We start from the raw sequence: 17,957 nt of genomic DNA, 5'->3' as shown, positions 1-17,957 counted from the left end.
CGGATAGAGGCAACAAGTTGAGACAGGTTGAGGTTCATTACCAGAGGCTGGTAGCCACAGAAGGCTACGATCCCCTAGACTGGGGAAGCGCCACTGGTGCTCTCCACATTGCCAATGACGGGTAAGATTCCAATGGACTAGAACAACCTAAGACAGGCGGTGGAGAAGGCTCACCACACTCCCATATTTACAAGTCACGTGACACCCCAAGATGGGTAAAGCACTCAGCGTCCTGTACCAACCTAAGACAGGGCTCATGGCCAAGCTGCCTGGGTTACCAATGATGGGTAAGGGAAAGAATGGCTGGGGGCAACCTAAGACAGGGACCGTGTTAAAGCAAAAAGAGGGAGCTGTGGGGGAGGCTGAATCCGGAAAGGCCTAGAGGAACTTCCTAGGCCTGCCTCAAATTTGAAAACCTGTCTTTAAGTTCCAAATCCCTGGAGGTAATCAACCCAGCCCCGGGGTACTTTTGCCTAATGGTCATTGAGGTGGTATAACAGGATTGGCTGAAACCCTTTTGCATCACGTCACCCCACCCCTTGCCCACATCCGCTCTGTACCACAGCTATATAAACACCTCCCTTTTACAGTAAAGTGAGATCCTGCTTCAACTGGACTCCCCACCGCGTCTGACTGCCACCGGGGTTCTCTGACTGTCCCCCAGGGTTCGGGGAAGCAGAGTGGTGGGTGGCGCACTTCCCCTCCTCAGCCAGGCAAGCTGCGGGCAGCCTGCCTAATTCTCCGGTGGTGACGAGGAAGAGTCACCGCAGCAAGCTGCAAAGCTACTCAGCTACACACTGATGCTTTCTTACGGAGGAAGAAAGTCTATTCAGAAAGAACAGTAAAGATCTGAGGGCAAAGCCAAGAACTTCAGAATTACTGTGTTCTACTGAGGCTCTCTGCCTCACATTGTCCCTCCCTCCATCTGTGGAATATAAGTGTCTACTACAGGTTTTCTGTCCTTGACTCACTATTGTATGTTGGGGGGGGGGGTAGATAACTGTCTTTAATTCATGGGTTTTAAGACTGAGAGGAGACATACCCAAGGAGCCTCTCCCACCTGGACTTGATTTAGATGATGACATTCTGTTCTTCAAGCTTAAGCCTAATGCAGTAATAGCATGAGATGGTGCTCCTGGAATGGAAGTACATTTTGCATGTGGAAGGAATACAAATTACTTGGGATGAGAGACAGTTAATTTCTAAATATGGTCCCCAATGAACAACACCTACTTGGGTTCATGCCTTTTTATACTTTCCTCCCATATCGAATCAGGACTGAGCCATGGACTTGCTGTAGCTAACAGAATGCCATGGAAGGAACCTAAGCTAGGCCCAAGCCTAAATCTTAAGAGGTTCTGAGGCTTCTATTTTGTATTCTGGAGGCTCTGAGATGCCACATAAGATATTCAGATGCCTTGTTAGAAAGATCACGTTGAGAGGCCACATGACAGGGGGATGGTGGGGAGGGGAGAAACAGACCTGTGAAACCCGATGTCCGTGCATCCCAGCGGAGCCCAGCCTTACAGCTGTTCCCATCAAAGTGTTTTCATGAGTGCTCCAGTCAAGCACTAGCTGACCATAAGTCCATCTAGTACCCAACATCAATTGGAGTAGAAAACTGCCCAACTAAGCAGAGTCAACACCACAGAATCCTGGGAGATAAAATGGTTGTTTCAAGTCACCAAAATTCAGAGTGGTTTTTTACGCAGGACTAAGTGATTCCATTTATCAAATGAAAAATATTTTGTAAGTCAGACTGAATATAATAAATCAATTAAAAGTCAAACTATAAACTATGGAAAAGTACAGATCTATACAAGTGGTTAATATCCTTAAAAAGCAAAGTTCACTATAAAACCTAAACAAAATCCACAAATCTTCAAAAGGAAATGAAGGACAAAGAATATGGTCTGTCCACCCACAGTAGGAAAACATCAAAATGGCTAATAGGATGAAAAAGTTTTAATCATTTCTTAAAAGATCAATAGTGCTCAAATATGGCTGGTGGGAATATAAAGTAGTACAATCTTTCTCAAGAGTAATCTGCCAATATGCCATTTCTATTACAAGATAATCACAGATCCATGTGAGCAGTTAAGTAAAACAATGTCAGTTTCAAACTTATGACCAACAACGTACAAATTATTTTAAAATTATGAAATTTCCATATTTTAGTATATTCTCCATCTTGAAAAATTTTAGGAAAACTTAGGTAGCATGTTAATAATATATTATCAAAAACACATAATATAGATTCATATATATAATTTGAACTTTTGAAAGTAAATAAAAGATATATATATGAGTATATGTGCATAACAAGGACTGAAAGAAAATAAAATTGTTAAATATGGTAGAATTATAATTTCCTTTTTATGTTTCTCTCCATTTCTATAACTATGTATTACTTTCACATTCAGCAAAATAAATAAAATTATGTTAGTTAGGTTGTCAATTTAGGTGATTAAGAGTAATGTCCCAGGTACAGATCTTTAATAAAATTGTATCTTTAGAAATTTGGAAGGAAATTTAGAAATGACTTAGTCTGACCTACCATTCAAAAGATGAGGAAACATTTGTAGTCTAGAGATTTAGGAGCCCACACTACTTAAAATATGTAGTGACAGAGCCTAACTTAGAACTCAAATTCTTTTGCCTCTGACCTATATACCTTTACTACATTGCTCTATGAGCTACCTGAAATAGTAATTCAAACAAGATATGAAGAGTATGTAGAATAGCTGTTATTTCAAGAAAGGCCCTTCACTTTGGTGTACCTTTAAGTGTTTTTTAAGATATTCAGATCATTCTCATTTTAAACCACAAAACTGTTACGTAACAAGAAGAACATATGCTATTTCATATAATATAATGGCTTAATTAAAATATGCACTGCAATAACCTCCTAGGCTTTTAAATTTCCTTTGAATTTATATTTTCTTATTACTACACGTCTAGCTGAATTCAACACCAACCCATGAGATTAGCTTGTATTAATGGCATCGCAGATAGTTTTACTTTTTCTTCAAAGGTTTTTCCTCATTTCTTGATCTTATTAAGTAGGATGGGAATATTTAACATAGAGACATATTTCTACTTAAAGATATCTGAATATATTTTCAACTTGTTTGTATTTGTCTTTTATATGTTATTTGCTTTTCCTAGTCTTAAACTTCTAATGTGAGAGTAGACACATTCGGCTCAAGGTCTTCTTTTGGAGTTTCTGGTTTTGTATTGTGGGATACTAAGCTTGTGCTTCTCCTTTCAGTTAAATTTCGAGAGCTTCTTTGCCACCTAACTTCTGTTGGAGAAGAATCTAACTTCCTTCTCCTTATTCTCTCTTGATTTATACAGGTATCTTTCAACTTTACCTCTGCTAGAGATGAGTCTGCTTTTAAAATTCTTGGATTACTACCGCATGATTTTATGTCCAGAGGAAATAGTAAATTTTTCATTTTTCCACCTGGCACATCTTCTGCTAGGTGTTCAGGTAAAGGTTGTATTTTTTTTCCTTCCGTTATTTCCAGGCTAGGAACGGAGGGCAATGCAGTATCTGTGGACAGAGTTGTTGACCCATCACTTTTAGGAGTACCAGCAATTGCATTATCATGATATAACTGCTTCAAAGATGGTATAGTAAAGTCTTCCTTTTCATCACTGTCTGGTAACTGGAAAATACAGCAATATAATAAGTCATTAGTGACCAGAAAATATTTAAAATTAATAAAATAATTCAAAATAAATAATACCCTTATCTTTTATCATGTTATTTTTAATATTTGTAAATTATTATATAACTTAATAAAATAAATGATAAATTTTCTACTTGCATGAAGTCATGGACCACAGAATATTATTCATAAAAATGATATAGGGTGGTGTGTAAAGCAGTAGTTTTTAATATGTCTGAATTTTATCTATCAACATCTCAAAAAGAAAATCTGAGGATCTGACATCTTACTATTACACAATTACCAATATGTCATGAAATTAAAAAAAATTTTAATAGTAAAATGGTGCAAGGAAATATAAAGAAAATTTTAACAGCAAAATTGAACAAAAGAGGTTAACACAAAATAAGACAGACTGTAATTATAAATTAATTGAGCTTTATGAAAAATTCTATGTCGTTTTTGTTCCTCTCCTTTAACAAGGAAAAACAGTACATACTGACTCTTTAATTGGTATTTGGGAGCCAGTGACCTAATGATGGAAGTTATTAATTCCTATTTGTCAAACCTTTATTATTTGAGTTTCTAATTTATTAATTTATTTATTTGGTTTAATGTATACAAGTTTCATGTATTTCATATATACAGATTTAGGAACATAGCAATACTTTCCCCCCCACCCTCCTTCCCACCCATGCTCCAACTTTTTGTACTTTGTTAAGTTACATAGGGATTCACTGCTTTATGGAGTAACTGCCTACAGTAAAATTAGCTGAAAAGAAAACGCTATTATATAAGTCTGTATTTTGTTGATTTTTATTTGGGCAAAGTTTGCAAATGATAAATTCAAATTAAAAAAACTTTGGTGAGAAAGAATGAAAATGTTGTTAGGTCTATGGCGTCCATTCCTAAGCTCTTATACTAAATTACAGGGTTTTTTTCTTACTTTTTTCTTCTCTTCCTAAATATCTTTTGTTCCCTATTTTCTTTTTTTGTTTGTTTGTTTTTTTGACAAGCAGAGTTAGTGAGAGAGAGTGTGCTTTGGCTGGCGCACCACGCTGATCTGAAACCAGGAGTCAGGTGCTTCTCCTGGTCTCCCATGCGGGTGCAGGGCCCAAGGACCTGGGCCATCCTCCACTGCACTCCTGGGCCACAGCAGAGAGCTGGCCTGGAAGAGGGGCAAGCCGCAGGCGGAGGATTAGCCTATTGAGCCACGGCACTGGCTGGGAGTAGAATTTTTAAAACTGTCTAACTATACAAGCTACTGCCATAACAGAAATAACCATGAAACAACTGAACAACTTTCTGGGTGCTTTTCTCTTTCTATCTATAAATATTTCTCCATTTACAAATATTTCATCTCTTTAGAAAATAATAACTATTATAAGTTCTCTTCCCATTTCCTGTACCTCAGTTGGAGTATCTTCCTTGTCTTCAGGAATAACATCTGCAAAAAAATTAGAAGTATTTTATTTTACATAAAACAGTAAATGCATTATTTACACATATGTAAATTGACAAAATACTGTTATAAATTTTCTTACCACAAAGAGTAACATAAACAAAAGCAGTTATCCAAACATAACAAATCTTAGTAAAAATGCACTTGTGAAGCTCTGGGAATACGAATGAGTGCTAAATGAACAAGTGTGAAGATGAGACATGCAAAAAATGGTAATATTTCAGAGCCATCAATATTAGATATAAAAATACACAGCATAGACATATTTATATATAACTCATGCAGAGGCTATATTTTGTCAAAGCTGAGTGGAAGCAAAATAAATCCCAGATGATAAATTAGAAAGAGACGAGAATAAGGATGTACGAAACCAGAGAAAATATTACTACTCCAAGAAGGCTGGCTGAAACAGAGGTAAAATTTTCCTAGAAATATAAGGATTACATATTTTTTGAGCAGTGAAGTAAACTCTAAAAGGTAAAGATACACAAAGAATTGACACACAAAGAGATATATAATTTGAAAAGAAAGAAAACTTTACACCTTTCTGTCTCTCTCACTGTCCACTCTGCCTGTCCAAAAAAAAAAAAAAAAAGAAAAGAAAAGAAAGAAAGAAAACTTTACTGTGGTCCCAATTCAGTGTACAATTCTGGTCAACTCCTTTCTTCTTCCTTATAATTGTGGAAAGAACAGGTAACATAAAATCTATCCTTTCATATTTTGAAGTTATTTTTACAGTAAGGTTAACTACAGATACAATGTTCTGTAGCAGATTCCTAGGACTTCATCACTTGCATAACTGAAATTTTATCCTTGAACAGTCCGTTCTCCCAGCCGCAGGCACTTCCATTCTGCTCTCTGCTTTTGTGGGTTTGACTGTTTTATACACTTCATATGGAGTGTTTATCTTTCTGTGACTGTTTTCTGTGACTTTTTTTCCATTTAGCATAACATTCTCAAAGTTCATCCATGCTGTCACATATGCCAGTTCCATTACATATATTTCCTTCATTGATTCATCCATGTAAGGCTATTTAGGCTGTTTTTTCAACTTGGCTGTAGTGAACAATACCATAATGAATACAGAAATGAAAATGCTGCTTTGAGATTCTGACTTCAATTCTTTTGGATAGATAACCCTGAGGTGGGTTTGCAGGATCCCAAGGTGTTATCTGTCAATTTTGAGTAACATCTATACTGTTTTCCAAAGTGGTTATAACCTTTTACATTCCCACCAACAGTGCACAAGAGTTCCTAATTTTACACTTCCTTTCCAAAATTTTTATCTTTTGACTTTTTAGAATAATCATTTTAACATGTGTAAGATGGCGTCTTATTACAGTTTTCATTTGCATTTTCTTGATGATTAGTGATGTTGAGCACTTTTCATGTATCTGTTGACCACTTGTAAATCTTCTTTTTGGGTAATTCTTCAGTTTAAATTTTTTAAAAAATATTTATTTTATAGGCAGAAAGAACAGAGGATGACAGAGAGTGCTCTCATCCATTGGTTCACTACCCAAATACCCTTAATGGCAAGAGCTAAGCCAAGCCTGGAGCCAAGAGCCAGGAACACAATTCTATCTCCCAAAAGGGTAATTAGGCCATCATCACTGCCTACAGGGTCTGCATTAAAGGGAACCAGAAGTTACAGAAACATCAGGAATTGAACCCAGGAACTCTGATGTGGGATGTGCGTATTTTAACCATTAGGTGAAATGCTCACTTCCAAATGCTTTATCTATTTTTAAGTGATATGTAAAAATTATACATGTGTATGGGGTATACATGATGTGATGCTTTGGTACAGTATACATTGTATAACGTTATTAGGGTTAATACATCTGTTTCCTCACATATTTATCATCAGAACCTATTTCTCCTACCTGACTATAACTTACTACCTGTTAATCACTGTTTTCCCATCCCATTCTTTCCTCTATTCTCTCAGTCTCTAGCAATCATTATTCTGTTCTCAGCTTTCATGAGTGAGATCATGTGGTAATTATCTTTCTATGCAATGCCCACTTAAAAAATAATGACCTCCAGTTCCATTCATGTCATCACAAATTATAGTATTTCATCATTTTTATGGCTGAATTGTGTATGTATACCACATTTTCTTTATCCATTCATCCACTGATGGACAATTAGGTTGACTCAGCTTCCGGGCTACTGTGAACAATGCTGTAATAAATATTAGAGTGCATGTGTCTTTTTGACAGACTGATTTTATTTCCTTTGGATATATACCCACTAGTAGGATTTCTGGATGATTTGGTGTTCTATTTTCAAATTTTCTAGGAATTTCTATTCTATTTTCATGTCAACTGTGCTAATTTACATTCTTAACCAAGTGTGTAGGGCACCCTTTCCTCCACAGCCTCACCAGCACTTATCTTTTGTCTTTTTTATAAGAGCAAATCTAACTGGAGTGAGGTGATATCTCATGGTGGTTGTGATTTGCGTTTCCCTGATGATTTCTGACGCTGAGTACCTTTTCACATACTGTCCGCCAAGTGTATGTCTTCCTTTGAAAGATGTCTGTATAGGTTTAGTACCAATGTTTTAATCATATTATCTGGTTTTTTAAATTTATTTTAGTTATTTGGAAGGCAGAGTTACAGAGAGAGAGAGGGAGAGACAGAGAGAGAAGTCTTCCATCTGCTGGTTCACTCCTCAAATGGTTGCATCCACCAGGGCTGGTCCAGGCCGAATTCAGGAGCCAGGAGCTTCTTTTGGGTCTCCCACACGGGTGAGAGACAAAAGCATTTGGTCCATCTTCTGTTGCTTCCCAACTTGCATTAGCGGGGAGCTGGATCAGAAGTGGAACAGCTGGGACACAAACTGACATCCCTATGGGTGGCTTTACCCGCTATGCCACAGTACCGTCCTCTAATCAGATTATTTGCTATTTTGCTTTTGAGTTCCTTTTGTTCCTTCTATAATATGGTTATTAATGCTTTTCCAGAGGCACACTTTGCAAATATTTTCTCCCGTTCTGTGGATTGTCTCTTTACTCTGATGATCATTTCCTTTGCTGCTTAGTTTGATGTAATCCCAGTTGTCTATTTTTTCTTTTGTTTCCTATAGGAGTCTTATCCAAAAAAATCCTTATCCATTCCAATGTTCTGAAACATTTCCCTTATGTTTTCTTCTAGTAGTTTCATAGTTTCAGCACTTACATTTAGGTCTTTTTTTTTTTTTATCAATTTTGAGTTGGTTTTTTATATTGTGAGACAGGGGCCTAAATTCATTCTGCAAATGTATATCCAACTTTTATAGCACCACTTATGGGGGGGAAAAAAAACAACCCTGGGGCCGGCACTGAGGTGTAGTGGGTCTGTTTTAATGCCAATCCACACTGTCTTTATTTCTATAGCTTGGTGGTGTGTTTTAAAGTTAGTGTAATGCCCTCTGCTTTGTTTATTTTGCTTAATATATTTTGAATATATCATCCCATTCTTGTCTGGCTGGCCAGGTTTCTGCTGAAAAATTCACTGATAGTCACAACTGTTTCTTTCTATAAGTAAGTTTCTTTTATTGTGCTGATTTACAATTCTTTTTGTCTTTGAAATTTGACAACTTGATTATAATGCTTCTCAGTGCGGATTTTGTTGGATTCTTCTTCTTGGGGTCATTGACTTCATGAATCTGAAAGTCTATTTTCCTTCCAGATTTGGGTATTTATTATTTCTTTGGATAACTTTTTTAAAAAAAGTTATTTACTTATTTGAAAGGCAGAGTTCATTCTGAGATTTCCAGAAGGCAAACATTAGTATATGGTGTAAGTCCCTTAACGTTTTTTCATTCTTTTCCATTTTGTTCCTCTAAGAAATTCCCAATGATGTATCTTTGTATTTGCTGATTCTTCTTTTTCTTGATTTGGTCTGCTGTTAAATTCTTTTTGTGATTTTTTTTAAAATTCAATTACTGTGTTTTTCAGCTCTGATTTCTGTTGGGTGCTTTCCACATATTTTCTCATTGTTGAAATTCTCACTTTGTTCATGCATTGTTCTCCTGACCCTGCTGAGTACCTCAATCATGGTTCTTAGTATTTGTCAGATAAATCATATATCTCCATTTCACTGGGATCAGTTTTTGGAGATTTATCTTGTTTATTTGTTTGTAAGATATTTCCATGTTTCTCTGTTTTCCTTGATTCTTGGTAATCAGCTTGACCAGACTTTGGGGGCTTCTCAAACACACATGCTAGTTCCAACCACTGTCTTTGTTTACAATGCTCCCCCGCCCCCGCATGCCAGTCAGCATTCTGAGACAGTTGAGAGAAGCCATTGTTTCAGGCAGTGCCCAGAAAAATCAAAACATTGAATATATGATCCCATCCTGTTCCCTCTCTATCCAAGGTAAAGTTGAGAGCTGTTTTTGTTTCTTCCACTCACTTTGTGCTGAGCCAGAGGGTGTGGCTGTGGTTCAATCAACACTCTTTGCTCTTGGTGCCCTCCTAATACCAAGTGTGTGCCAGGCCTTGTCTGTGTGCTGAGGCAGCTGGTATCTCAGGGAATTCTCAGAAAAAAAAATTGTTTTAAACAAATATTTATTTATTTGACAATTAGAGTTAGACAGTGAGAGAGAGAGACAGAGAGAAAGGTCTTCCTTTTTCCATTGGTTCACTCCCCAAATGGCTGCTATGGCCGGAGCTACCCCAATCTGAAGCCAGGAGCCAGGTGCTTCCTCCTGGTCTCCCATGCGGGTACAGGGCCCAAGCACTTGGGCCATCCTTCACTGCCTTCCTGGGCCACAGCAGAGAGCTGGACTGGAAGAGGAACAGCCGGGACTAGAACCCGGCACCCATATGAGACGCCGGCACTGCAGGCGGAGGATTAACCAAGTGAGCCATGGTGCCGGCCCCCACAGAAAAAAATTTAACACTGAATAATGGTATTATCCTTTCATACTCTCCCCAGGGAAAGATTAGGATTTGGAGGCTTCCTCTTGATTATATGGTATTGTCCCAGAGGCAGGGCTTACAGTGTGAGAGTGTCTTGAATATTCCTATTGATTTTTATGTGGCTAGTTATGTACTTATGAAGGTTACAGAAGCCTCTCAAATGGTTCTTTTTTTAATTTAAGGTATACAAATTTCTTGTATTTCATATATACAGATTCAGGAACACAGTGAAACTTCCCACCCTACCATCCCTAAAAAAATCATTTTATGTATTGTTGTTGAACTGATGTGTCCTTTGGGAGAAGGATCCAGGGCTTACTATTTTACCATATTTCTAACATTACCCCCTGGCTCATTTTTTCTGGGCCATACTTTCTTATATGTAAGACAAATAACACCAAATAGGTATTTATTTTATAACTAATTAGGTATATAGGTAATTTTATAATTAGGTGTTTACTATATACCTAATTAGGTATTATATACCTATTTATATTATATACCTAATTAGGTATATATGTGTGTTTGTGTGTATGTGTGTGTGTGTATGATATAACTGACAATATAGTTAAATACTTGAACACTTAGGTCAAACTGACTAGGTTCAAATTCAACCCCTATCAATTAACAGCTGTGAAACCTCTGACTGCTTACTAATCTGTTTGACAATGTTTCACCTGTAAAAATGTGGATAATAGTACTAGTTCCCTCAATTGATTGTTATGGAGATTGACTAATATAGTCCAAGTAAAATTCCTGGAACAGAATGATCAATAAATATTAGCTATAATATGGGAGGTTATAGGGATACCAAAAGCAAAGAAGGTACTACATAAACTAATGGGGTTCAAAATAAACTCTTTGGACACATAAAAAATAGTAAATGGAAAAAAGAGATGGCAACTACCAATGAACAAGAAAGGTTATCCTCCATTCTTGCTAGTGATGTTGAGGAGGGAATTTATTAATATTACACACCTAAAACTTAAATGTTTCAGGTGAAGAGCAGGCTAAAGATGCAATAGCTTTGCTGGGCTAGTAGATTCCCAGGAATTAAGAAATAAATATATCAAAAACCTAATATAATCAGAGAAGTAGAAGTAGATGGGAAATAGTCAGGTTGAGGCAAAAATTTTATAAGAATAGGGCCGGCGCCGCGGCTCACTAGGCTAATCCTCCGCCTTGCGGCGCCGGCACACCGGGTTCTAGTCCCGGTCTGGGCGCCGGATTCTGTCCCGGTTGCCCCTCTTCCAGGCCAGCTCTCTGCTGTGGCCAGGGAGTGTAGTGGAGGATGGCCCAAGTGCTTGGGCCCTGCACCCCATGGGAGACCAGGAAAAGCACCTGGCTCCTGGCTCCTGCCATCGGATCAGCGCAGTGCGCCGGCCGCAGCGCGCCGGCCGCAGCGGCCATTGGAGGGTGAAACAACGGCAAAGGAAGACCTTTCTCTCTGTCTCTCTCTCTCACTGTCCACTCTGCCTGTCAAAAAAAAATTTTTTTATAAGAATAAATCATTATTCCACACCTGAAAAATCCAAGGTTTTAAAATTATATTACTATACATTACTACATTTTAACTTGATTTCTAACTGAATCTCTTGATTTTTAAAAAGGTGTATGAACGGGAGCCAAGATGGCGGAATAGTGAGGGCGCGCACCAATAGTCCGGGAAAATTTAGTTTAATAAAAGGGGAGTTACGGTAGCCTCAGAAAAAAGAACCAGGAAAATATTGCAGAGGAAACTCTTCTGGATCGAGTGGCTGTGAATCTGAGGACCTACTGGGAGAACAAGGTCGCCCACTGTGTGGAAGCCGAGCCGCGGGAGCCGCGGGTGCTGTGGAAGCCGCAGGGTCTGCGCGCCAGTGCAGGAAGGGGAGTGCATGTCACACAGACACCAGCAGGGAGAGTTGGGACGGCCAGGGCTCCGAGTCCACACATCGGCGCTGGAAGGGGAGGTGAGCTCAATAACCCGAGACATTGGTGGGGAAACGGGGGTCAGAATCTAGAGGGGGGCCGGAAAGTGCAGCAAACTCACTACCGGAAAGAAGGAAAAAAAAAAAAGCTTGGGGGTTTCTCTTTCCCCTAACCTTGCAAAGGTTGTAAGGCTGCAAGGCTTGAAGAATTCACAAGAGACAAAGAGCAGGCCCCCTCTCTGGATTTACATATCAACAGGGGAGAGCTAAGGAACTGAGTCACTACAATTCAGTAGCCTAGGCAACCCAGTGGGAGTCCAGAGGAGCCTACACAGACTCTTTGGGTAGAAGCCAGAGACTGGAAGCTAAATACCATCAATTCTGCACAGCTGTGCCATGCGGTATTACTTACCCCCTGAATAAATAAAATAAATAAATAGAGAGAGATTTACCACGCATAACCTGAGGGCGCCACCTTTGCACACCCTTAACCAGGAAGAACCAAGCAGAGCTCTCAGGCTGCACCCATCTCAAGCCTCCAAGGCTCCTCCAACAGCAGGCAGTCCACTTAACACGGACATAGTATAAAATTAAAAAAAAAAAATTAAAAAAAAAAAAACAAAATGCACAGTGACGAAAGAAGAATTAACTATGCCAAGCAACAAACACAGAAATCGAGGGAACAAGATCAACGATGACACTATGATGCCTCTAAATAAACAAAACACCCCAAACCAAGATTATGAAGATGATGAGATAGAAGAAATGCAAGATACGGATTTCAAAAAATTTATGATAAGAACATTTAGAAGTTTTCAAAAGCAAATCCTTGAACTACAGAAATCCTTATTGGACAGGATTGAAAATCTCTCTTGTGAAAATGAAATTTTAAGGAAGAATCAAAATGAAATGCAGAAACTAGTAGAACAGGAAAGTGTGATAGTGAAGAGAAATCAAAATGAAATGAAGAGCTCAATAGATCAAATGACAAACACATTAGAGAGCCTTAAAAACAGAATTGGTGAAGCAGAAGAGAGAATATCAGACTTAAAAGACAGAGAACAGGAAAGGATACAGTCAAACCAAAGAAAAGAAGAAGAAAATAGAAATCTAAAAAATATTGTTGGGAATCTACAGGATACTATTAAAAAAACCAACATTCGAGTTCTAGGAGTTCCTGAAGGCATGGAGAGAGAGGAAGGATTATAAGGCCTTTTTAGTGAGATACTAGCAGAGAACTTTCCAGGTTTGGAGAAGGACAGAGACATCCTAGTACAGGAAGCTCATAGAACCCCCAATAAACATGACCAAAAGAGATCCTCACCACGACACGTGGTAATTAAACTTACCACAGTGAAACATAAAGAAAAGATCCTAAAATGTGCAAGACAGAAACGTCAGATTACTCTCAGAGGATCTCCAATCAGACTCACAGCAGACTTCTCATCAGAAACACTACAGGCTAGGAGGAAATGGCGAGACATAGCACAGGTGCTAAGAGAGAAAAATTGCCAGCCCAGAATATTATATCCTGCTAAGCTCTCATTTGTGAATGAAGGTGAAATAAAGACCTTTCATAGCAAACAGAAATTGAAAGACTTTGTGGCCACTCGACCGGCCCTGCAAAAGATACTTAAAGATGTGCTACACTCAGAAACACAGAAACACGGCCATCAATATGAAAGAAGGGAAAGGAAGAACACCTACCAGTAAAAGAGCATGGGAAGCTCAAAGCATATACTAGAAAATATCTCTGGGAAAATGGCAGGGCAAAGTCACTATGTATCAATAGTCACATTAAACGTGAATGGTCTGAATTCTTCAGTTAAAAGACACCATTTGGCTGATTGGCTCAAAGAACACAACCCAACTATTTGTTGCCTACAAGAAACACATCTCTCTAACAAAGAGGCATGCAGACTGAAAGTGAAAGGTTGGAAAAAGATATTCCATGCCAACAGAAACCAAAAAAAAGCAGGTGTAGCCATATTAATATCAGACAAAATAAACTTTAATACAAAAACTGTTAAGAGAGACAAAGAGGGACACTATATAATGATTAAGGGTTCAATTCGACAGGAAGATGTAACTATTATAAATGTATATGCACCTAATTACAGGGCACCGGTCTATTTAAAAGATATGTTAAGGGACTTAAAGGGAGATTTAGATTCCAATACAATAGTACTGGGGGACTTCAATACTCCACTCTCAGAAACAGACAGATCATCCGGGCAGAAGATCAACAAGGAAACAGCAGATTTAATCGACACTATTGCCCAAATGGATCTAACAGATATCTACAGAACTTTCAACCCTACATCTACAGACTTCACATTCTTCTCAGCAGTGCATGGAACCTTCTCTAGGATTGATCACATACTAGGCCATAAAGCAAGTCTCAGCAAATTTAAAAGAATTAGAATCATACCATGCAGCTTCTCAGACCACAGCGGAATGAAGCTGGAAATTAGCAACTCAGGAAACCCTAGAAAGTATGCAAACACATGGAGACTGAACAACATGCTCCTGAATGAACACTGGGTCATTCAAGAAATCAAAAGAGAAATCAAAAACTTTCTGGAAGTAAATGAAGACAAAAAAACAACATATCAAAACTTATGGGATACAGCAAAAGCAGTATTGAGAGGCAAATTTATAGCAATAGGTGCCTATATCAAGAAATTGGAAAGGTACCAAATAAATGAGCTTTCAGCACATCTCAAGGACCTAGAAAAACTGCAGCAAACCAAACCCAAATCTAGTAGGAGAAGAGAAATAATTAAAACCAGAGAAGAAATTAACAGGATTGAATCCAAAAAAACACTACAGGTGGCATGTACCAATGCCATCTCACTAGTCCAAGTGATCAATTTCAGTTCACAATTGATCATAATGAAAGGACTAAGAGTCAAAGGGAGCACATAAACAAGTCTAGTACCTGCTAACACTAACCGATAGAATAAATAAAGGGGAGAGTGATCCAACATGGAAGCGAGATACTCAGCAGACTCATAGAATGGCACATGTCCTAATTAGCACTCTGGCCTCAGAATCAGCCCTAAAGGCATTCGGATCTGGCTGAAAAGCCCATGAGAGTATTTCAGGCATGGAAAGCCTAGACACTCTGGCAAAAAGATCTCTGTGAGTGAGATCCCAGTGGAAAGAACAGGTCTTCAAAGAAGGAGGTACCTTTCTCTGAAGGGAGGAGAGAACCTCCACTTTGACTATGACCTTGTCTAAACAAGATAAGAGTCGGAGAACTCAAGGGGCTTCCATAGCCTTGGAAACTCATGACTGGAGCATAGGGAGATTACTGATGCCATAGACAGGAGTGTCAATTGGTAAAGTCAACAACAGGAGTCACTGTGCACTTACTCCTCATGTAGGATCTCTGTCCTTAATGTGCTGTACATTGAGATTTAATGCTATAACGAGTACTCAAACAGTATATTTCACTTTGTGTTTCTATGGGGGTGCAAACTGTTGAAATCTTTACTTAACGCATACTAAACTGATCCTCTGTAAAAAAAAAAAAAAAAGAAAAAAGAAAAGAAAAGAAATTATCAACTCCCAACTTGACTCTCACTGGGATTAAACATGACAATAGGTCTGATCTGATTTCATCATCATTTAAAAAAATCATCTATTATTTTTCCCTTTATGTTTCTGTGTGGGAGCAAACTGTTGAAATCCTTACTTAATGTATACTAAGCTGATCTTCTGTATATTAAGATAATCGAAAATGAATCTTGATGTGAATGGAAGGGGAGAGGGAGTGGGAAAGGGGAGGGTTGTGGGTGGTAGGGACGGTATGGGGGGGGAGCCATTGTAATCCATAAGTCGTACTTTGGAAATTTATATTCATTAAATAAAAGTTTAAAAAAAAAGGTGTATGAACAATATGTTCCATTATTTATATTTCTTAATAATTTCAGATAAGTTCTCAAATTTAATGCTAACTTAATTTCTCATCCCTCGTCTCCCATTACACTTTCTCTTTACATATTATGCAGAAACACACATACATACACACACACAACTGAATACACAAGAGACCAATAGCTCACAGTTCACAATATTTAACAAAAATACCCTTCCACATCTTGTAATTAAGATCTACCTTTTTGTTGTTGTTGGTAAAAGAGTAAAAGAGCATGAAATGTTTTAAACTCTTAATAAAGTCTAAGTCTTTTTTTGGAAATATTACAAAATAAATACTATATATTGAAGCTATAGTTAAATACATATTTATTTCTTAACAAAAATTGAAATCCATGTAAAGCAAATTACTCATTTTCCTTTTGTGATATATACACTTTGATTTAAATTATATTAGCAATAAATATCCAAAGATCAAATTAATTTCTTACCTAATGCTAGAGTATCTTCAGGCATCTCGTCAGATAGATCACTATGCTGGCTTTCAAGTGCCTCATTCATGATTTCCTAGAAGGCAAAAAAGAAGGAAACATATTGGAGAAAATCTTTAAAGAGCTAAAACATTTTCCTTGCCATCATACCTTCTTTTTAACACAATACATTTTTTTGTTCAAAATGTACAGACTATGAAAAGACATGTGATTGTGAAAAAAAAAATTCAAAGGGCACTACTGTAAAGATTGGACAGGAGATGATGCTGCAGGGGGAGGATATTCAAGAAAGGGTGGATTATTTGAGTGTTGAGTGTATGAGACAGAAGATACTACATAATGTTGTAACTTCAAGGGGTAGCAGATGATGTTCCCAGGAAACAGATTACTTTGTTATTAGAATATATTATGGTATGGCCTGTGACTGGAAAACTGATATATACCTTTATAAAACTCCAAGGAAAATTATAAGGTAGGGTAATTATAGAGTTCTTATAAAATACTGATTTTTTTTTCACTATGTACTCAAATTCTATAGCTCTCCAAAATTTCCCAAAAATACAAATTCTGTGTGGTAAATACTAATAAATTTATCCCGCAGTAGCACAACTCTGCTCAATTATCACAGAGAATTTGAAAAATATGAAAGCATCATATGTTATAACTACTATTTCATGGGTATAATCTTAGTCAATGTTTCTTCACTGATATAGCTATGAATCTTTTATTTTCAGAATAAAATATATAGCTTAAATTCTATTTCTAAATATTAAACCTTGCTCATGTATCTGATAAGGATCTAACAGCCAGAATACATTAAAAATTCTTGCAATTCAATAATAAAAAGCAACCAATTTAAAAATGGGAAAAGGATTTGAATAACTTTATCCAAAGGAAATATGCATATGGTCAATAAACACATGAAAAGATGCTAACATTGTTAGTCATTAAAGAAACATAAATCAGAACAATAATGAAACTCCCCTTGAAACACACAGGAGCTATAGTAACAATAATAATAATAATAATAATAATGTAACAGATAATAACAAGTGTTGGTGAGGCTGGAATGTAAAAAGATGCAGCCGCTGTGGAAAACAGTTTGGCGGTTCCTCAAAAATTTAAACAGAATTTTCATATGATACAGCTTCTACTCATAAGTATGGAGCCAAAAGAATTCAAAACACACACTCACAAAAAACTTGTACATGAATGTTCAAAGCAGTTTCATTCATAACAGTTTAACTGCAGAAATAACTCAAATGTTCATAAGTTTGTATATGCATAAAAAATGGTGTGTCCACATAGTAGAATGTTATTTGGAAACAATAAGAAATGAAATACTGGGGCCGGCGCTGTGGCGCACTGGGCTGAAGCCCCAGTGTGCAGCGCCAGCATCCCATATGGGCAGCCAGTTTGAGTCCTGGTTGCTCCACTTCTGATCCAGCTCTCTGCTATGGCCTGGGAAAGCAGTAGAAGATGGCCCAACTCCTTGGGTCCCTGCACCCATATGGGAGACCCAGAGGAGACTTCTGGCTCCTGGCTTCTGTTCGAATCAGCTCAGCTCTGGCCGTTGTGGTCATTTGGAGAGTGAACCAGTGGAATGGAAGACCTTTCTCTCTGGCT

At 37.7% G+C, this 17,957-nt stretch overlaps 1 protein-coding gene across 1 annotated transcript in view; it reads right to left on the bottom strand.

The window, feature by feature from the left end:
* Positions 1 to 17,957, bottom strand: part of CATSPERT (catsper channel auxiliary subunit tau) — a 191,265-nt gene that overhangs the window by 94,481 nt on the left and 78,827 nt on the right. Inside the window, exons 11-13 of the mRNA XM_089328530.1 lie at positions 16,332 to 16,407; positions 5,084 to 5,121; positions 3,177 to 3,671 (exon numbers count right to left, since the gene is read on the bottom strand). Of these exons, the coding sequence (XP_089184656.1) occupies positions 3,177 to 3,671; positions 5,084 to 5,121; positions 16,332 to 16,407 (609 nt within the window). The remainder of the gene's footprint in view (positions 1 to 3,176; positions 3,672 to 5,083; positions 5,122 to 16,331; positions 16,408 to 17,957) is intronic.

Source organism: Oryctolagus cuniculus, chromosome 3 (assembly GCF_051225735.1).
Source record: "Oryctolagus cuniculus isolate XC-2025 breed Fujian yellow rabbit chromosome 3, ASM5122573v1, whole genome shotgun sequence".
In the NCBI taxonomy this organism is placed as follows: domain Eukaryota; kingdom Metazoa; phylum Chordata; class Mammalia; order Lagomorpha; family Leporidae; genus Oryctolagus; species Oryctolagus cuniculus.
Note: the sequence above shows the minus strand (reverse complement) of the source record. Positions and strands in the feature narration are given on the sequence as shown.